This window comes from Bos mutus, chromosome 19 (assembly GCF_027580195.1).
Source record: "Bos mutus isolate GX-2022 chromosome 19, NWIPB_WYAK_1.1, whole genome shotgun sequence".
NCBI classification, from domain to species: Eukaryota; Metazoa; Chordata; class Mammalia; order Artiodactyla; family Bovidae; genus Bos; species Bos mutus.
The window spans coordinates 7448835-7470683 of NC_091635.1; the positions used below are offsets into that span (position 1 = coordinate 7448835).

At 44.9% G+C, this 21849-nt stretch overlaps 2 protein-coding genes across 3 annotated transcripts in view; one reads left to right on the forward strand and one right to left on the reverse strand.

Moving 5' to 3' along the window:
• Positions 1-6429: 6429 nt before the first annotated feature.
• On the reverse strand, positions 6430-9900 carry H3-3B (H3.3 histone B). The gene is made up of 4 exons (XM_070389087.1): positions 9750-9900; positions 9152-9289; positions 8883-9036; positions 6430-8782 (listed from the first exon to the last, which is right to left on the reverse strand). Exons 2-4 carry the CDS (start codon positions 9277-9279, stop codon positions 8654-8656), a joined length of 411 nt encoding a protein of 136 aa, XP_070245188.1. The 5' UTR covers positions 9280-9289; positions 9750-9900; the 3' UTR covers positions 6430-8653.
• Positions 9901-13413: 3513 nt separating this feature from the next.
• Positions 13414-21849, forward strand: part of UNK (unk zinc finger) — a 32186-nt gene continuing 23750 nt past the window's right edge. Inside the window, exon 1 of one of the 2 annotated variants that reach the window (XM_070389091.1) lies at positions 13414-13592. In XM_070389091.1, the coding sequence (XP_070245192.1) occupies positions 13489-13592 (104 nt within the window). In that variant the 5' untranslated portion in view covers positions 13414-13488. The remainder of the gene's footprint in view (positions 13593-21849) is intronic. The other variant, XM_005907958.2, reaches the window with a different exon arrangement.

Genomic DNA, 21849 nt, shown 5'->3' on the forward strand with positions numbered 1-21849 from the left:
TGTCACTCTTTCAAAAGCTGTGCCCTGTCCTTTCAAAAGCTGCGCCCTCGGCACAGCGAAAGATCCCACATGATGCAATGGAGTTCCCACGGGCCAAAACTAAGACTCAATACAGCCAAATAAATAAAAATAAGTAAATAAAAAATAAAGTGCTGAGTCTTAAAAAAAAATCTTACAATAGGAAAAAATATAACTTTAAAATGAGGGGGGGAAAAGATTAATAATAAGTCCTGGGGATCAATAAAGAAAAGTTTTAAAAGCTAGAAAAAAATGGGCAGAAGATTTGAACATTCTTCCAAAGATGTGAAAGGATGTTTAACATCATTAGTCATTTAGAAAATGCAAATCAAAGCTACAGTGAGATACTACTTTACATTCATTACGATGACTAAAAATTTTTTTTAAAGACAGAAAATACCAAGTGTTGGTGAGGATGTGGTGAAGTCATAACCCTCATACACTGCTGATGGGAATGTAAAAAAATTAAGCAGTGCCATAAAATGCTAATCGTAGAGTTATCATATGACCAAGCAACTTTACTCCTCACTATACACTGAAGAGAATTGAAAACATGTGTCCCCACAAAAACTTGTATACTAATGTTCACAGCAGCACTATCACATTAGCCAAAAAGTGGAAGTGATCCGAAAGGGATAAACCGACAAACAAAATGTGGCTTATACAATGGAATATTATTTTTTAAATTATTTATTTTTGGCTGGGCCTTCGTTGCTGCAAACAGGCTTTCTCCAGTTGCAGAGAGTGAGGGCTGCTCTTCAGTTGCGGTGCATGGGATTCTCTTTGCGGTGGCTTCTCCTGCTGCAGGGCGTGTGCAGCTCGAGGGCTCTGGAGCTCAGGCTCAGTGGTTGTAGCACGTGGGCTTAATTGCTCTGTGGGATGTAGGATCTTCCTGGACCAGGGATCAAACCCAGGTCCCCTGCATTGACAGGCAGATTCTTATCCACTGCACCATTAGGGAAGTCCCAGTGGAATATTATTTAGCTATGAAAAGAATGATGTTCTGATACCTGCTACAGTATGGATGAGCCTTGAAAACACAGTAAATGAAGGAAGCCAGTTACAAAAGACTACAAATTGTATGATTCTATCAATCAAAAATGTCCAGAATAGGCAAATCTAAAGAGACAGAAAGTAGATTACCGGTTGCTTGAGGCTGAGAGAAATGGGAGAATAAGAGATGATAAGAATACCAACTTCTCTTTGTAGTGATGAAAATATTCTAAAATTTACAGTGGTGATGGTTGCCATATCTGTGAATACACTAAAACCGCTTTAAATGGGTAAATTGTATGGTATGTGCACTGCATTTTTAAAAAAATTTATTTGGCTATTCTGGGTCTTAGTTGCGACACGTAGGACCTTTAATCTTCGTTTCGGCAGGGGGATCTAGTTCCCTGAACAGGAATCGAACCTGAGCCCCCTGCGTTGGGAGCTTGGAATCTTAGCAGCTGGACAACCAGGAAGTCCTTATGCATTGTATCTTAATAAAACTGTTTTTTAAAAAAAGAGGAATAAAAGCAATTCCAAATTTCATCTAATGGTCTGCTCCTTTTGAGCACTCCTCAGCTTCCCTGGTGGCTCAGACAGTAAAAGAATCCGCCTGTAGTGCAGGAGACCTGGGTTCCATCCCTGGGTTGGGAAGATCCCCTGGAGGAGGGATAGGGATACCCACTCCAGTATCCTTGCCTGGAGAATCCCAGGACAGAGGAGCCTGGCAGGCTATAGTCCATGAAGTCACAGAGTCCGACACGACTGGGCGACTTCCGCTCACTCGCTGGCGGTAAAGCACAGGCGTTTTTTGGCGTAGGTAAAACAAAACGGTAAAGCACAGGCGTTTTTTGGCGTAGGTAAGACAGAACAGGATAAAGCATGAGTGCTTCTTGGGGCTGGCTGAGATGAAAGGAAACTCAAAGCAGGCCTCCCTACAAGGCAAAGATGCATCCTTGTAGGGAGCAAAGACCCCTTGTAGGAGCAAGGATCCGCTGCTCTTCAAATCATTTACCCATCTCAGCTCTGATGGCCAACCACTCTGAGCCCAAATCTCTGCCCTTACTATTGTGGTATCTCAGTCAGATGACTTATCCTCTCTGAGCCTCAGTTTCTCATCTATCTCCTGGGGCTGGTGTTTCCTTCCTGACAGACTGTTTCAGGAGGAAGTGAATGAGATCAGCTTCACTGAGTGCCCAGCCCAGCCTCTGGCACTTGGTAAGCACAGAATAAATATTTGTTATTATTATCAGTCACCCATTAATACATTGTTGGACTCTCCTGCAAGCAATGGGCCAGATAAAAGCCTCTGGCTTTCACTGTCTGATAGTGGATAGTCTCAATCTGACCCTCGTCCCTCACTGAGATAAATGTCTCAACAGAGGAGGAAAGAGTTTTCTAAAAGAGAGGAGGAATTCTCACCACGGAAAAGGCAATGGCACCCCACTCCAGTACTCTTGCCTGGAAAATCCCATGGACGGAGGAGCCTGGTGGGCTGCAGTCCATGGGGTCGAGAAGAGTCGGACACGACTGAGCGACTTCACTTTCACTTTTCACTTTCATGCATTGGAGAAGGAAATGGCAACCCACTCCAGTGTTCTTGCCTGGAGAATCCCAGGGATGGGGGAGCCTGGTGGGCTGCCGTCTCTGGGGTCGCAGAGAGTCAGACACGACTGAAGTGACTTAGCAGCAGCAGCAGCAGCAAGCAGCTCACACCCTTATTTTTTAATTTCCACTGTTTTAGATTGAAAAGATGTCCTTTTCACCTATCTTCATCTTTTGTATAGTTTCAGTTGTTTCTGGAAAACCTTAATTTGACCCAAGGGCAAGTTCTCCTGTTGGCTCACGCTGGACTCTGAAATACTGATTTCATCTACAAGAACTGTTTACTATCAGTGTTTGAATGCTGTCTAGCCTGTTACATAAAATTTGTTCAGAGGAAGTCTGCCTCTGACCTTTGACCCTCCCATTTCCTGGCCAAATGTCACAAGATTGGGGGGAAGGTGGCACCTTAAAGGGGACACTGCCACCCAAAGTCTGTCCTCTGCTTGTCCATGTGCTCAATTCTTGGTCCTTGGGGCCTCCCTGCTAGACCTGGTCTTTCTTCATGCAGTGAATGTCTGTGTGCTTCATGCAGCTCTGGCTGCATTTACAGACAAGACTCCACTGCAATTACAGACAAGACTGGTTTCCTTTAATTGTGGCATGTGGGATCTAGTTTCCTAAATAAGGATCGAACCCAGGCCCCCTGCATTGGGAGTGCAGGGTCTTAGCCATTGGACCCCCAGTAAGTCCCAAAACTCGTTTCCTGGTAGGGCTTGGGTCCACATCTCCCAAGACAGTCTCTGAAAATACTTGCTCTCAGCAGATGGCTCTCCCTCCCACGGATTCTGGGAGGCATTTTTGTTGTTGTTCCCGGAGGGTTAACCTATCTCCTGATTTGGGCCCCCTTTGCCCTTCTGTTTCATTAATGATGACAACTTCTATAGTATTGATAATACTGATATCGAGTTCGTGGTGGGCCCTGGTGTCAGGACTGAGATGCAGTCTATAGGGCAGCACTGGTTGCTCAGTGCCTGTTCTGAACAGTCAGTGCTCCAGACTTTTTTTGTCAAATCTTTTAAAAGGCCCCAGACTTTGCACGGATTGTTTTATTAAATTCTTACAAGCCTCCGGGTAGGCACTGGTTTTATCTCCATTTTACGGATGAGGGAAAGAATCCCAAATGGATTAAGGAATTCATCCAAGTGGGACAGCTGGGCCTTGAACCTGGGTCTGTCTGACCCTGAGATTGTTCTCTCAGGAATCACCCTGTCCCCAGGAGCACTCTGACCTGCTGTGACGTCCGCTTACTGAAGATCCCAAACTCAGCCTCTTGGTAAGGAGCAGGAGGGGTAGCAGCTCTCCTGGACCCCTGGAGCCCCCGTTCCCAATTTGGAAGTCGACCAGTAAGCAGAGCTCTTGGGAACCTGACTGATTTTTTTGCCACCTGGGCCGGGAGCAGATCCAACCTGCTGTGCTGTGGGGCTGCCAGGGCTATTGGGTTGGCCAGCAAACATGCCTAGAGTCTCTGCTGTGTGGCAGGCGTGACTCCAGAGGCCCTGGCTCTGGAGCGCCAGGAGCTTCTCGTCCATCCCTGGCCCCAGGTGCCCCTGCTAAGCAGGGGCCAGTTGCAGGCCCTGTCTTTGTTTGGTGAACCCCACTGTGTCCCTGAAGTTCCTGCCCTCTAGGCTGATGACTACTCTGCTGGCGGCCAGGCAGGGAAGGACGCAGCCGCAGCTGACTCTCCCTGTACCTTGCCCTAGGCACCGCAGCGGGCCCAGTCCCCAGGCCACTGTGGGTGGGCAAAACTGAGACTGGCCCTAGACAGGGCACTGAGCGGGGAGAGGCCCCCGGGTTCAGCCGGACTCTCAGGTTGCATGAAGGCTGGGCCTTGGACCCAGCCCCATCCTGTCCCCTCTTCTGGTGCTCTTGGCTCAGTGCTTAAGGCAGTGAAGAGCTTATGGGAATGGTCCTGGGGGCCAGTGTGTCCAAAAGAGAGGGAGTAGGGAGTAGAGGTTAACAGAGCCTGGGCACCGCCTCCCTGGGGACGTGTGCAGTCCCTCCCACACCTCTCAGCAAAGGCTGCCAGCCCCAAGCTTGCAGCCCAGCAGCCCCTCCTGTCACTGGGGCTGGCGGCTGGCAGACAGCCTCCTCCCTTTCAGCCCACTCTCCCTTCCACTGTGTATGGTCCCAGAACTGCAACTTCCTAAACAGGGGCTGGCAGCTGTTGAAGACTCCAGACCCTGGCTGCCCAACCACGCCCCTCTGCACATCACTTGTGGCCTTACAGCTCCTCCAGGAGTCACAGCCTCACTGAAGCGCTTCCTCCACTCCGTCTTGCTGATAGCAGAGGTGACTGCACAACCTCTTTGCTTCTCCCCAAAGGAAGGGCATTGGGGTAGGTGGGATGGGGGTGGAGGGTCCTCTCCTCAGGGCAGAAGCTGAGATGTGCTGCTCCTGGGCATGCGTGATGGTCCTCACCCTTGCTGGCCACTGCACGTAGTGCTCAGGTGGGGACACCAGGACAGGCTGGGAACACCTCACACGGAAGTCCCATGACTCTGGCTTGGAGTAACAGTGGTTGTCAAGGTGGGATCCCTCACTGCCAGGGACAGCTAGGCAGTCAGCCGGACCACAGGGAGAGCAGGCACCGCTGCCCCCACCCCAGGAAAGAAGACAACAGCCTCTGGCCCCTCCTCACAGCACAGCTTCTATGCATTAAGCTTGAAGCTGTTCCAGCTGCCCCCACCCACCTTGGCCAAAACAGCCTCTGTCCCTAGACCTGTGGACAAAAGGGAGTCCAAAGGCTGGCCACCTGGCCCAACGGCATGACCCGCAGGCAGTGCTGCAAGATTTGGGTCGGCAACCCGGGCTAGGGTCTGTTCTTCCTTCCTCCAGCCTCACCCTGAGGAAGGCAGGTGGAAGGCGGGTTGTTTGTGGGAGTTGCTGACCAGAAGCCAGGCCCAGCTGGATGGGATGGTCTGGGCCAGTGACATCCCCGAGTAATACTGAGGCAGGCAGGACCACCAGGGGTGAGGGAAGAGGCCGGGGAGCACAGACAAAGAGCAGTCGCTCGGTTGTGTTCTATCAGAGCCTGGGGTGGGGCTGAAGGAAACAGGCTGTGACTGCCATGCTGCTGTCTGCACTCAGCAGCCAACTCTTTGCGACCCCATGGACTGTAGCCCGTCAAGCTCCTTTGTTCATGGAATTCTCCAGGCAAGAATACTGACTGGCGTGGGCAGCCATTTCCTTCTCCAGGGTATTGTCCTGATCCAGGGATGGAACCCACGCCTGCATTGGCAGGCAAAATTCTTCACCACTGGCACCACCCGGGAACTCCCATAATTGCCATGAGGTGACTTAAGTCAAGGGATGGGGAAGGAGGGGCGAGGATTGTGTGCCCAGGAAGGGTGCTCAAGGCTCTTGTGCCTCATGGGCCACACCACCCGCAGTGACACGACAGCCACAGAAGGTGTGCAGAAAACTCACCCTTCTCCATGGAAGGGTAGGTTGGCCATAAGCCTGAGGCAGATTGCTGCCCTGCTGCTGTTATCGTTCCCGTGTACAGGCTGGCCTTTGCCTGCAGAAACTTCAGGGCAAGCCCAGTTTCCTGCTGATTCAAAAACAGCTGATAGGGCCGTCTCTACTCTCTGCTGCCCTATTTGAAGGTGATCCAGAAGGGGCCTGCTCTCCATTGAAGCACAGGTCCCAGCATCAACACTTGACACCAGGCAAGCAGCAGTGCTTACAAGGGGCCAGACAGGGGAGCCCCAGACCGCTACTGGGGAGAGCTGAGGAAGGTAAAGCTTTCTGAACATTTCCCCAGAGAACTCTGTGAAAAAATATACCATCCAAATCAAGACCATAAAGCTAAGGAAGTCTAAACTTTGAAAACTTTTATTTTTGCTTTTTTTGCACTACCTAAACCCAGGGATAAAACATATGGGAAGTTTCCCAAAACCAGAAAGTACTTTTGCCTTATAGGTTAAAAATACACTCTGGAAGCACAAGCTCTACTGTTTAAGCAGCAGATTCCAAGTTGCCCAATAAAATTCAACCTCAGGATGCAGACTTCAGGCAAGGGCAAGCGGCAACCACTTGAGTGCTTCTCAAGGAGCCTCACCACCACTGGACAGGGTTCCCACCATCACACATTCCACTGGCTAGGATTTCAACATCCTTCAGGAACACAATGAATCAACTGTCGGAACTGGTATGATGGACCTTCTAGGAAACCAGGTTATTTTTATTATACTGTATCAGATTCCACTTTTGGCACCTCATAAAAACTATCAATTCTCAACCCTAATTAACTCCCTGCTTTCCAATGGAACCTCTTAACCCTTAGTCTTTGAAACTAGTCCAAATTTAAATCCCACTGAACTGTATCAGAGTATAAGTGTCTTTCTACAGCCACTGACTTCAAATTATACGGAATGCGTTTGACTCTGGTGGTTCTTGTGTCCATATTAACACTTCACTGGTGGCCATCACTGGCTAGGAACACTAGTTTCACACTGAAAAGGCAGCTTAAACAGAGTTCTACACCTGTGGTCACTTGTTATAACTTACTGTATAAAGAAATCTATACTGGGAGGGGACATATGTACCCCTACAGCTATGGCTGATTCATATTGATGTTAGAAAACAAAATCCTGTAAAGCACTTATCCTTCAATTAAAAAATTAAAAATCTATAAACGTTCTTCACAAATAGGTTCAGAACAAACCCCACATTTGAGTTCTAGAATTAAATTTCCTTGACAGATACGGGGGAGGCAGGGAAGCCTTTTAGTCGTAGGCCCACACTGCAAATATGTCATAACATTTTAAAAAAGCTTCTAGAGGGCTGTTTACATGCTTTGTAGAATTATTCTTGTAAATACTGCTTTTGTCTATCAAGTAAAACTTGAAATAAGCTAAACTTAAAAGCTTTGCATTCAAATTTAGGTTTTTGACACTTATAGTTCAATAAACAAGTTTATTTGTAAATTTAGTCAACATACATAATTGACCTAAAAACTTCAATAGAAGGATAAATTTTAAAACCACTTGGAAAGCCATCTCTATGAAGTGATTTTCCCAGAACCTATGCCACATGAACACCATTTTAACTGGCAGAGATTCCATAAGCTGAAGCTGTGTCCCTCCCCCACAGCAAGTTCACCCTAAGTTATAATACAAATCCCACAAGGAAAAAAAGTTCGGTATTGTTCCCCCTTGGTAGAGAAAAGTTCAACCTAGTTATGAGACCAATCACAACACAAAGAAAAGCTGCACTAACTACTATATTAGTAACAGATGATGCTGGTGTGAATAACTTGTATTATAGTCTAGAGCCCTTATAAATAAATCCCCCTCCCCGTTAGTGTTTGCATTATCAGCTAGAAGGTTAGTTTAACATGTGGTAGAATGAGGACTTATGCAAGGCATAACGCGCAAAGCATTTTACTACATAAACAAGTGCAGTCTACTCAGGAGAAACCCAATCAAACTCTAAATTACACACCTTAAAGACAACACTCCCCACCACATGTCAATGTAAAACATTTAATTTAAAAATGTTGACACTACAATATATAAAATAGCTATTATAAATGCACATAGTGTATTCTATAGCTGCCAGGTTTACTTTTTTTTTTAAGGAAACTGTAAGTTACACTGTGGTTAAGACTTGTATCTTCACCCTTGAAAAAGCCCACATTCTATCACAGTGATGTATGGTCAGACTTAACAGCCCCAATTGTTAAACACTTGGATCAAGTCATAACCAGTTTTATTGCAAAAGGACCCTGTACACATTTATCAATTCTAGTACCTTAATAGCTACCCAACAAGTCATTAACATACAGAAACATGCATCATGAGAAGCAAGAAATATCACCCATCCCTTCTGCATATTAGCAACTTGTCACTCCTGAGCAACAGTGCTCACATCACTGAGGTCTGTGAACAGTCACTTTTCGCATTCATCCTGAGTGAAAGATGGAATGACTTAAGTACAAATGCAACATATTATAAACAATTTCTTACAAAAAAAGTCACAAATTAAACCGAAGTATTTTACAGAATTTACTACAAAACACCATAAAAACTGCCTTCACTTAAGCTCTCTCTCCCCGTATCCGGCGAGCCAACTGGATGTCTTTGGGCATGATGGTGACTCTCTTAGCGTGGATGGCACACAGATTAGTATCTTCAAACAAACCCACCAGATACGCTTCGCTAGCCTCCTGTGGAGGACAAGAGCCACACTATTAGACTCTCTCCGAGGAGGGGGCCGCGCACCAGCCCTCCCCTCCGCCCGGCCGCACACAGCCCCCGCCAGCTCACCTGCAGCGCGCCGATGGCGGCACTCTGGAACCTCAAGTCGGTTTTGAAATCCTGGGCGATCTCCCTCACCAACCTCTGGAAAGGCAGTTTCCGGATCAGAAGCTCGGTGGATTTCTGGTAACGACGGATTTCTCGAAGCGCAACAGTCCCGGGCCTGGAGCGAGCAGGAGAGCGCAAAGTGACACCGGTTACGGCAGCCCCCCGCGAGCCGCGGGAAGCTTCCCGCCCGCAGCGCCGCCGAGTCATCGTCTCCCTGTCGCGCTGCCTACCTGTAGCGATGAGGTTTTTTCACCCCGCCAGTAGAGGGGGCGCTTTTCCTGGCCGCTTTGGTGGCCAACTGCTTGCGGGGCGCTTTCCCACCCGTTGACTTACGAGCAGTCTGCTTGGTTCGAGCCATTTTCTTTTACCTGTAGAAGACATCCGTGACTCCAGGGCCGAGGCACGCTCGCCCCCCGGGGTGCGGCGGCCCGGACGCCCGGCGCCCCAACTCTCCCGCCTCCTCGCGCCCCAAGGCGGACGGCAGATGGCCGAGGGCCGCCGCCTCCTCCCCCTCCCCTAATGACTCAGGCTGCGAGTAGCAGCAGCCTCCTCCGGGAGGGGGGGCGCGGGGAGGAGTCACTTCCCCTCCTCGACGGGCGGAGGCCCAGCTGCCCGGAACCCAGCGTCGGGACCTCTGAATCACCAGCGGGAAAAAGGCGGAGACGCGGTTCCGGAACGAAACCCCAAGGGAAAACTACCCGCCCCCACAGCCGGCGCCGACAGCCAAAGTAGCCCGCACCAGTCGGCACTTGGCTCTCAACGGCCGCGACCCGCGGTATCAACGGCTGGCCAGGCCTCAAGTCACAGATAAAATCCATGAACACTTACCTAACGCCGAAGTTTTAGGCCGCTTCTCCGACCACCGCGCCGCCGCTGCTGCCGAAAGAGCCGCAGTAGCTGAAACACGGGAAAAGCTCCCTCCAACGAACGACCAAACCGCTCTGCGCTCTAAGCCCCCCTATGCCTCCGTTTTTATACCCACGCTTCACGCTGCGTCTCTGCGTCATAGGACCCTAATTTGCATACACCAATGACTTTTTCTATTGGCTGACACCTTCGCCGACGCGCTGACATCCCCCGACACAAAGGCCGTGCTTCGGCCCCGTTCCCTGATTGGCGGACATCTAGACCACTGATTGGCTGTTAAAGTGGCCTAACTATTGGATGAATGCAAAGAGGAATGGACGAATCAGAGTTTAGCACCAAGCAGCTCTTCTGATTGGATAAAATGGAGCTATGTTTGGATCCTTCCCTTGGTTCCAAAGCTCTACAATAGAAAGTCAATGCAAATGAATTGCACTGGTCCTTATCAGGACTGGTCCTTAATCTGGACAGTCGGGAGGGCAAGGAGCCTAACGTTATTTGCATCAAGCTAATACAATGAAGGAGAGGGCATTTTAATGAAAATTTTACAAATATTTTCCAATGTAAAATAAAATGCATTCCCTGTGATTATTTACTTTTCATGAACGTTTTGATAGGTAGTAGTGTAAATGAAAATTAGAATTCAGTAAATCATGTTATCAAGTATTTTATCAGGCATATACATTTTAACCAAAATGCAGTTCTTTTGTTTGGTGGGGTGGGGAGAGGTAAATAACAAATACAAAAACAAATGTCAATACATTATTTATAAGGACTGTTTTGCATGTCCTTAGACCATCACAAAACACTGTGATTTCAATATGCTTACAGTTAAACAAGGAATAACTTACTAGGCAACGTATTTTTTTAAATTACGCAGTTCAACTGAACGAAATCACTACAGCCAGAATGGGAACAGTCAATTCTAAACCAGTATTTCCAAGTCCCTAAAGAATAAACAAAAGATAACTAAATTAAATATGGTCCCTTGTATTTAATGGTCTATCCTGGAATATATTACTTCTGAAAAAACATAAAAATGGTAATCCCTACCTTTGCCTACATGTCTTGAATGGATTTTAATACTTAGTTCTTCAGATGATTCAGTTATATAAAATATCAAAGCAGGCTTAAGGTTAAGACCAGCCAAACAAAGTTCAGAAAATTGAAACAAAGCCTTGGGCATTCTACTCCGCAGTTTTTACCCTGGATTCACCGAATATTTTAAATTATTTTAAAAAAGCAGAAAAATCAGGTACACATAGATTTCAACAGAGAATTATACTACATAAATACAATACCTCAAAAATTTACATATGATGTCAAGTTACCCCTCTCATCATCAAAAGTGAGAGGGAAAAAATGCAGTTTGATTCAAAGCAGCTATGGCAAAAACATCTTTGGCCCAACCTCTAGTTCCAAATTCGTTATTTCGGCCCTCTCAATCATAACACGCATAATATGTATTTAGTTATCATATATCTATAAACTTTTATATCATAATTCAGTCAACTTTAGTTTCTTTCCTCTGCTCAAAGGTTAGGGTAGAGGAAACATTAAGTTATTTCATACCAGGTTGAGAAGAGAAACCAAGATGAAGGTTCTTGCCCTGTTCTCAGAAATTGTGTAAAGCTGAAAAACAGGGCACTGATTATATCTCAGGTAAAAGACTGTCAAGTGTCCTTGAATTTAACCAGAAAAATACACTGCCATCTTTTTTTGACTGCTCAGATGGCCTGGAGAAGGAACAGGATCCTAAATTAACACCCACTTTTGTGTTCCGAGGCTTTTCTAGGAATTCCAGAACCCTAGCTGTCTCATGCTTTCTACAGAATACAGTAGTGATCCATCCCCACCCCACACCCTCGCCCATCCCTGCCTCCAGTTTTGCTAATTATTAGAGATAAACTAAACTAGGTATGGATTTACATGCATCCCTTTAAGAATGATTAGTGGAAAGAATCTGTCCCTCTTACTTGGCAGTCTTATCACTAGGTTTTTCTTTTTCCTAACCCTAAGTGAATGCAAAGGAGCAAAAACAACACAAAAATAGGGAACAACCGAAAATGCTAATACAATCAAAACAATGCAGAATATGAGGCAGCATGTAGGTTACTGTCCTAATTCCTGTTCTGTCACGTACTTGCTGAGTAACTTTGCACAAGTTTCTTAACCTCTCTGAGTTTCGGTTTCCTCTTCTCTAAATTAAGCGGTTTGGATGATATCATCTCTCAATTCTACTAGTACACACTTACTCTGAAGCTCATGGTATACACTCATTTAAAATCTAGCACGCTGAACTGTATTTCTTCAATCAAATCACATTTGGGTATTTTGGAGAATAACCTATAAGTTGATTACTTGAATTTAACAATAGGATTAAAGCCATACACCATAATTTACACAACTTTTTTGTCCTTTCGGAATTTTTCATCTTCAAACACCCCTAGTGCTTAAACAATTGATTTGGTCTGTTTAAGAAATACGTTTCTCAACTTGGGTTTGGCTTCTGATATGAAGTTACTCGGAACAACATAAAATACATATGTATCAATCTCAAACATGAAAAATTTCCATTCAGCCGACAGGGCTTCACCCTTAAGGTTAATCGAATGTTTCTTTAATGAGATTATCATTATTTAACATTATCTAACAAAATGTAATTAGCCTGTACAACAGGGTTTTGAGTAGATTCAACATGGAAAACAAAGTTAAATGTTAACTTTGTTAACAAAATGTTAAAATATCTGTGAAGAACTTCGCCCAACTGGCGGGAAGAGGGGAAGAGACATTTTCCCCAGTAGAAAGGCTGAGGGCCAGAGCACGAGAGTGGAGTGGGTTATAAATCGTACTCCCTACTCAAACCCAGGCCCTTCCTCTGATGCTTTTCGACACTCCTGCAACTTGCCAGTGTACCTGAGACTATGCTAGACGGAGATTAAATTCGTTCTTGGCCCCTAACGTACTGGAAACACGTTGGTCGGGCCAGGTGTCGAGTTGGGGGACTCAAGTCGTGTGGAGTTCCAGGTTTCAGGACTGGTAAAGGTTTATGGAGCGCCCCGGTAAAGGCGCGGGAACAGAGTATTGTGTTGTATCGCTCTTCGTTGGCAAAGCTTTCTCAAGCTGACTTCCAGCAGGCCAACTTTCCTTCACGCTTGGTCCCGCCGCAGGAATGAGGATGTTGGCGGACTTCAGGTGCCTGCAGCTCAAAGGCCCACTGCTAGGGACCCGCATCAGAACAGAGCCCAAGCTGGGATAAGCACGGAGGCGAGGTAATCATTATTCTGTTGAGAGTGAAATTACACTTGGAACAGTTTCACAGCAGTCGTTAGGCCCTCCCTAGCTCTGGACCTTTTCGACCCCAAGGGCTCCAATTGCAGGCAAAGGCTCCCCTACGAACCTGGAAACGCAGTTAAGAAGTAACGCAACTGGACTGCAAGCCCCACAAACCGTCGCGGGCTCTCAACATCCGGGACACCGCCCGCAAGGCTCTCTGGGTATTGTGGTCTGTTCCTTCGGCAGCAACCCTCTGCCGGCGGTAAAATTCCAGCCGAACCTTGGACCACAACTCCCAGCAAGCCTTGCTGCCGCGCGGGGGGTCTTCACGTTCTCGTGGCGCGGCGCAGCCGCACTAGGGCCTCGGCACGGACCGCGCAGACTGAATAATAAAAGGGGAGCGGCGAAGAGGCAGGAAGACAGGACCATGTCGAAGGGCCCCGGGCCCGGCGGCTCCGCAGCTTCCTCGGCGCCCCCGGCCGCTACCGCTCAGGTGCTGCAGGCACAGCCCGAGAAACCGCAGCACTACACGTACGTAGAGCCCCCCCCCCTGCCGCGCGCGCACGCCTGACGTCAGCGGCCAGCGTGAGTCACGCGCGCAGGGAGAGCGCGAGGCGGCCTCTCCCTCCCCCCCTTCCTCCTCCGGCCCGGCCCAGACCGGTTCCAACCTGCTGGGGCCGGTCCCAACTGCCTACAACTGCCACCAACCTTTGGTCCGGCTGAGGGGCGGGAAACCCGGTCTCCGGCGCCGATTTGGGAAGGCGGGAGCTTGGGATGCGGAGTGCACACCTCGTAGGCCGGCGCCTTTCGAGGCCTAACTGTTCCTCAGACCGTAAAAACCACAGTCCCAGGCACTTTTGGGGGCGATAAGAAGTCCAAGACGCGACCAGGATGAGTTCCTAAGCGGCCAACCTTAGACCCGCTTATGAATGGACGGTTAGCGTGAAGTCCGGTCAGGCGACCCACGTACTAGGAACCAGAGGCCTTTTGTGGCCGCAAGGCCCATATGTTGTCCACGCAGGCCACTCTTGATTGAATTCACTTAGAAACAGTTGCCCTAGCCTGGGTGATGGGGTCCGAGTGGTGGCCTCAGAGGGAGCCCCAAATGCTGACTCTACAAGTCTAGTGAGATGGAAAACCTCTTCCTGAGAATCTGCTTGTATCTTAAGTGGAGGTCCCCTGTCTTCTCTTTATTTCCCTTCAGGGTACTTCTAAGCAACTACCTAGAGCTAGATGCTTTGGGAGAAAGTGAGAAAAAGAGGCAGGTCCTCCTGTCGAGTAAAATGCTGGTTTCCATCTTCCCTGAAGTTCTTGGAGTACCGGACATCCCCCTTGGGCTCCCAAGTCGTGTACAAGCCTAGAAGGATCCCCAAGTGTACCTCAGTCTTGCTAGAGATTTGGAACCTGGGGGTTGAACAACCCTTGAGGGGCACACGATAACGCGGCCTGGTGAACCAAGCTCTAGAAGCATTTGTTGGAGTAGAAATACCTAAAAGACAGGAAGAGCTGTTGTTTGTCACGGAAGTAAGACCCATTGGGAAACTTCTGGGATTAGGAATATCGATTTTAAGAAGTGTATTGGTTTATTTGTTAGAGGCTCTGTTGTTGGTTGAAATCGTTTGAAACTTTTCTTGACTTAAGTCTGACTCACGTTAACTGTAACTTTTCTAATGTGGCGATTGGTTTGCTGGTCCGTCCTTGCTGGAGTTCTTTCTGCAATCCGGCCATTGATTTTGGTGAGATGGTCTTAGAGAATTGAGTGATCAGATGAAGGGTATGGTCCAACAGCCTGGTCTAGATTTGCACATCTGCAAACTTCATCCTATTGGAATTTATAATCTCTGGTTGCTCAGATCACGTTTTTTTTTTCTTCCCAGTAAAATGTGGATAACATTTTGAGTAATATGAATCTTGGTTTCAGCAACTTGTGTTTCTATGTTGTCATTGAGTATACTATGGAATCTGTATCAGGCTTTCTAACCATTTTGAAATTGAGAGGTGAAATGAATCAACAGCTGTGTAAATGTTACTATGAGTCTTTGTTCTCTTGATGCTAATTGTTTAAAAATTATTTGGCTGCGCTGGGTCTTAGTTGGGATATGTGGGATCTAGTTCCTTGATCAGGGATGGAACCCAGGCCCCCTACAGTGAGAGCGTAGAGTCTTAGCAGCTGGACCACCAGGGAAGTCCCTGATGCTCATTGTTAAAATGAGATTTGTTTAAAATCTGCCTTTCAGCTTCTTGTGGGATAAGTACAGAGTAATCAGTCTTGGCTCTTGAAGTGGCTTAGTAAATGGACAGTAGCAGATGTAAAGCTCAGGTCTGATTGAAGGTTGGAGGTGTTACCATCTATTTTCTGTTATCTGTTCATGTGTATCTGTGTGTTTGTTTTTATCTCCGAAAATCAGAGGTAGAACTCAGTTGGTGGAAAGAGAACTCTTTCTTGATAGATTTATGGGCCTTCAGAAACCTGGATGATTTGGAAAGCTTCATCCCTTGTCATGAGGTCTGAGGAGCAGGAAGCATAAAGACGCTGTGCGGCACCAGTATACTTGTTGGCTCTGAACCCATTTGTTGTCCTTGGGGGTTAGAAGACAGGAACATTTTAATTTTGATTTCAGTATTTGCTATAAAATTTTGAGCTGCCCCACGTTTTTTTTATTCTCCTTCATAGCATGAATTCCTAGAATTTATTCCAATCTAAAGATGACCTTAAAAAAAATAATAAAGATGACCTTATCGATTGCACTGATCCCATCATCGAATAAAGATACAGACTCCTTTTTTAATGTTTGTATTTTTTTACCTGTCAATTTTTTTTGCCTTTTAAAGCTTGCTTATACATAAATTATGTTAATTTGTGTATTTTTTTTGTACCTGATGTTATTTGAGATTATGTGATAAGCAGTAATTTTGCAATAGTTCAGAGGAGGTTTGCATTAAAATTGAACGCCACTGATCTACAGTCCATGGGTCCACAAAGAGCCCAACACAACTGAGCAACTAAGCACACACACCATAATGGCAGCGTTGGCAAATGCTTTTGAATCCATCACAAGGAAAAATTGCCTTCCTGTTGGCTTGCTTCTTGCCCTTTATTCTTATCCCACAGCCAAACTCCTAGAGTTTGAGCCCTCCTTTTTATAAACCAAGAGGATTATCATAACAGTTTGAAAGATAATTATTTTGTTGGGTGTTTTTTTAAGCTCTTGAATAATCTTACTTTAGGAGAAACAAAAAGTAATCCTTTCAGAAAATTGGTGTATTGGGCACTTGTGCTACTAGGCCTGAGGAATTCGACCCTTTTAGAAAGTGGTTATATCAGAATTTCCTGTGTTGTACAATTCCATGTGTCTGATTACCTCTAAGTAAAATGATAATGTGCCTGTATTAGTACTCTTCAATACAAGAACCACGTGACCTCTTGCTAGGTAATTTTTCTTTTTTTGACAGAGACTAAGTTTAATGCAGCTTTATTTAGAACAAATCCATCTTATATTTTAGAAGAGTTTTATGAAAACAGATTGAGGAATGGGAAATTTCGGAGTAATACAAATTTAGCTAACTTTGGGCTTTTTTACTACATAATTAATATTGTTAAAACTGTATAGTTGAAAGGTCAACAAAAAAATTTACCATTTGGGATTTGGCAAGTCCTTGATTTTGGGATTTCCCTGGTAGTCCAATGGTTAGACCTTGGCACGTTCACTGCTGTGGCCTGGGTTCAGTCCCTGGTCAGGGAACTAAGATTCTGCAGCTTAGCCAAAAAAAAAAATTCAATTTTTGACCTCATTATTTTGATCCCATAAGCGGATATAAACCTCAAAAACATCATTTTTGGATTCTTTTAGTTGCAAGTTGATTCTCAGACTTCTTAATGCTCTGTATTAAAAGAAAGTGAAATTCTAGTTTATTAAAGGTTTCTTGGAGCTTTCTGACCACTGGGTGATCTCTTACAGAAAGACAGAGATAAACGCTTTATAGCCTCATCTAGCCAGTTGTCATTTTAATTGAGGACTGTTTCCTGGGTGTCTTTAAACAAGAATAATGTAGCAGTACTTCCATAGATAAATGATTTTGAGGGAAATTTGTTAGTGTATGCATTATGTAAATCTCATGAGCTTAGCTTGATTGCATCTGACTGTGTTTTGGAAAATCCAGGCAATGAACAGTATTTAAGTCATTATTGCAAATTGCAGTAACATTGTAAATACATTACTCTAGAGCACAACTTGTTGCACAGTGGAAGTCAGTGGAAGCATTCCTTAGCAGCCTCAGCAGGAATGAGTTAAATTACCAATAAACATTTCTGGATCTTGTTTGCTCATTTATCAATTCCTTGCAGGACAAAGTTGAGAGCTCACTGTGGCCTTCAGGCAAGCCTACAAAATCCCCATTAATAAGTGTTAAGTGCCCATGCTAAGGATAGCCTTAAATTTAGCGTCTAGTTGATATTTGCTATCATCTAAATTAATGATTAAAGTGAAAATTTCCTTAATGGTTAAGTTCTTTTGTTTTAATCCAACCATGTTAGATACTAAAGAAGGCTTCCCCACCATCCATATGCATCTGCTTTGACTGGTGGTTTCTCTCAACCTACAAAGACTGTGGCTTATTGGTGAGGGCAGCCAGACAACTCTGAGAGCAACTTAGAGAAATCCATCTTGAGCTCCTTCTCTGGAAATAGCACCCCAGATAAGTGCCCCAAAGCAAGACACCCTCGTGGACCTACTTCCTCCCGCTTTCAACACATTGATGCCTGAAGGTGAGGTCTCCTTTCTGTGTGTCTTAGGAGCTATTAAGCTCACTTAGGTAATGAGAATCCTGCAACAGCCTGAGCACCACTCACCTGCAGGCTTTCCTACCAGACCTTTGCCTAAAGATTGTTTTTCTCCTTAGGAAAGATGCTAGGTCAAAAGCTTGGTAAAAGTCAGGTTGCATTTCAAGCTCCATTACTTTAATTAGAGGACTGGTCTAGAGATTATTTTCCCAAATGGGGATGATATTTGCTTAATGATTAAGTTTTTCATTTTGTTTTGTTTTTGATCCAGCTGTTCTTGATACTAAAGGAGGTTTTCCCACATACGCATCTTCTGTATTTTGCAATTACAACTGTGGACAGTTATGGCTAATCCTAGTAGATTGTCTTCCCTCTTTTAACATCTTGGATGAATTTTGGGGCACACTAATGTGTTATGTGAAGATGGATGTTGAATGTAAGTTTCTTGTTATTCTTAGCCAATATATGAAAAGTACAGTTAGTCTGATTGCTAAAAATGTCAAGGATTTGTGACCAGTATCCTTCTGGACAGTGTAGTTTTCTTGTTTTCTTACCATGTAGATTCTCTGTAGAGTTACCCCAGCCAGCCACCTTAAATACCTGCATGGGCAACAGAGAGATCTGTGGAGAAAGTTTGGGTAAAGTCAGTGCTTATGAACATAGGTATGAGGTTTATTTGGGGGGGTGGGAGTGTTCTGGAATCAGACCATGTTGATGGTTATACTAAAAACCACTGAAATGCACACTTTAAAATGGTGACTTTTTATGGCGTATAAGTTACTTCTCAGTTTTTTTTTTTTAAGGATTTTTAAAATCAGTATATATGAGTCTCTCCTACTTAAGAGACCTTAGACACATGGCCTGTCAGGGCTTGGTAGTATCATTCAGCATGGGAGAGCCCACAGTTTTCAAAAAGCTCCGTGGCACCCTTCTCCCAGCCTTCTCAATGGCTTCATCTCCATATATCCATACTAGGCAAATGCCTCCATGTTGTAAGTCTATGGAGATTCTTTTAAGAAGTGAATTTGGGATTCTAGTTGTTTGTAGTTGTACTTTAAATTGTCTCTGAATTGATAACCATTATGTAGAACAAGCACACTTTTCCCAATAGCTTCGTAAAATGAATTGTGTTTATTTAGTGGGGTGGGTGGGAGGTAGAAGAGGTTGCTGTTCTGCTAAAATGAACTGATTCTGTTCATCAGGTGTTGTGATAATTGTTTTAATGATCACATGGGCATTTCTGTAAGGACAGGCCGTGTGTTTCAGGCATTTAAAATGATATCAATGGCTATAATACTTTTAATTCAAATAATCACAATTAACTTTTAATTTCTTTATAAAATCCCTCAACTTTCACCCCTTTTTTTCTTTGCCAGTGTGTAGAATTTGACAGCAGTTTCAAGAGCTGATGAGGAAGAGAAGATGGAAAGGAGTCTAGCGACTTAAAAATCTCATAGCGTTTTCTGTGAGGTGACCTTTTTCCTGTTGGTGGCTCAGTTTATTTAGAAAACAAAGATATTAAGCCTGTGATAGTATTATCATGTCATATCTGAACTTACTAAAATATTCCCTCCCTTTCCTTATTCTTTATATCACAGTTTGCTTTTTGTGTTCATAAGTTGACTCGTTTGTTTCCCATTAGTATTTGAAACATCTTATGGCCACCATGAGTCCTAACAGAATGACTTCTTGTGAGAAGCCGATGGGTGTTCCCACCTTCCTGTGATATTTTGGTCTATTCACAAAACTACTGCCATTGAAGAGAGATAGTTAATGCTTTAGGAAGGAAGAGGTTGATAAAACTTTGGTGTGGTGTGTTATGACTTGCAAGTTTTTAAGCAGTGGTTTTTATATCTTAAGCTTGTATTCATTTTGGTAAGAGCATTATTCTTTTTATTTTACTTCTACTGCTAAGAAGTGCCAAGCATCTGGTAGTTCAGGATTTGTGTTAAGTCAAACATAACCTAAATTAGACTCCTCTGGTGGTCCAGTGATTAAGACTCCATGTTTCTAACGAAGCGGGTGTGGGTTCCGTCCCTGGTTGGGGAACTAAGATTCCATGAGCCGCATGGTGCAGCCAACAAACAGAACAACAAAAACCCCACATAAATTAGAAGCGTACACTTGTGTTTTCTTAGTTAAAACCAAATCAAACAGATTTTTACTATTGAACTAAGTGTTTTATAATGAATACACAAGATGGATATTATATACCCGGTAGGGTATGCTGAAGCTAACGTTTCTGTTTTTGTTTTATGGTATTGTGATTATGGCCTGTCAAAAACTCCCTGACGTATTTTCAGCAGCTTCTAGAGGGTTGCTTATACTTACTTGCTGCTGCTGTTTTTCCTGTAGCTCAGTGAAGAAAAGCACAGTTAACATCCACGTGGTGTTGAAGAGTAGGACACCAGGACCAGCCTGCCTTGAGTTGCAAGGCCACTCTGCCGCTTACAGCTGTGGGAGCCTGGGCAAGTGACTTCCCTAGTGCGTCAGTCTCCTGACGATACTGGTAGTACCTGTGCCAAGGGCTTGTTGTGAGGATTCCGTGAGTTAATGTATATAAAGTGCTGAAAACCACGCCTGGCATTTAGCACGATGAAAGTACTGTTCTTACTCAGTATCTGAACAATGCCCAGGTTACTGCTTTCAGTAGCATTGCTGTCTCCTTCAACAGCTTGAGCCTGTGTTGTCTTCAGAGCATACTCCTCTCTTCTGTATCCATTGGAATTTTACTTCAGTCACAGTTCTTACAGCCTTCATCAGCCTGGTTATATCTTACATGATGAATTTGTTCTAAACAGATCTACTCTTTGAGGGATACAGACTTTGTTGTACAGAAAACAGTGTTCAAAATAACACATCAGTTCAGACTTTGTACTAAATTAGCTCATCAAATTGGAAGCTCTTCAGGCCAGTCGTACACAAGAAGACTTTGAATCAAAACAAGGTGTTATCTAATTTAGAGAAGAATAAACCAGAGTATTCAACAGTCCTCACATATTCTCCAGAATCAATGATATGAGCCACTGATTACATGAACTTGCTTCAGTTTTACCCGTTGCAAGATCCTAGAAAGAGGGAACCAGGTACACCATCTGGTACTGTTCATGGTTCGTGTTCATTCTTGGGGCCGGGACAGTTCACAGGTGTCAGCTCTTTCCCAGTGAAGAATGGGCTGAATTCATTGGCAATGCGTGACTCCCCACCTTAAATTCTTGCTTGCTAAAATGCCTGTTGTACCGTGGGTCTCTGTGTATATATCTCTGTTAGGATAGTTTCACTATATCTCTGAGGTTGCTACTGGCCCTAAAGTGTTTGGCTAAAACCTAGTTATAGAATCGAAGCCTGTCTTAAAGATTTAGACATACACAGAAATTCACTAGATGCTTATTTTGTTTGCCTGAAAAATACTCTTTGAACTTGCTTTTTCTGTCAGAAAGAATGTTCTACACCAGGATCACATCAGAAGATAGCACTTTACCAGAATTTATCAGCGTTTTATCCAAATATTTACCAGTTACGAATTTTAGCTCTTATTTATTTATTTTTTTTTAATTTTGGCTGCTCTGGGTCTTCATGTGGCCCGCTGGCTCACTAGTTGTGGCATGTAGGCTAAGTTGTCCCGTTGGCACGTGGAATCTTAGTTTCCTCACCAGGATCAAACCTGTGTCCCCTGCTTTGGGAGGTAGATGCTTAATCCCTGGACCACAAGGGAAGTCCCTGGTGCAGTTTTTTTTAAAACCTTTTTTTTTCGTGCTGCTGCTGCTAAGTCACTTCAGTCGTGTCCGACTCTGTGCGACCCCAGAGACGGCAGCCCACCAGGCTCCCCTGTCCCTGGGATTCTCCAGGCAAGAACACTGGAGTGGGAGGGGGTGGCAAATCCTACTGGTGTGGTCATTGTTATACTGTTGTATGGTTTCTGGATTATGTTGGGTGTGAAACAGAATGTGTTTGTAGATCTTTATAAACGTTGAATCTAGAACTGCTAATAGTTTACCTAACGTTTTT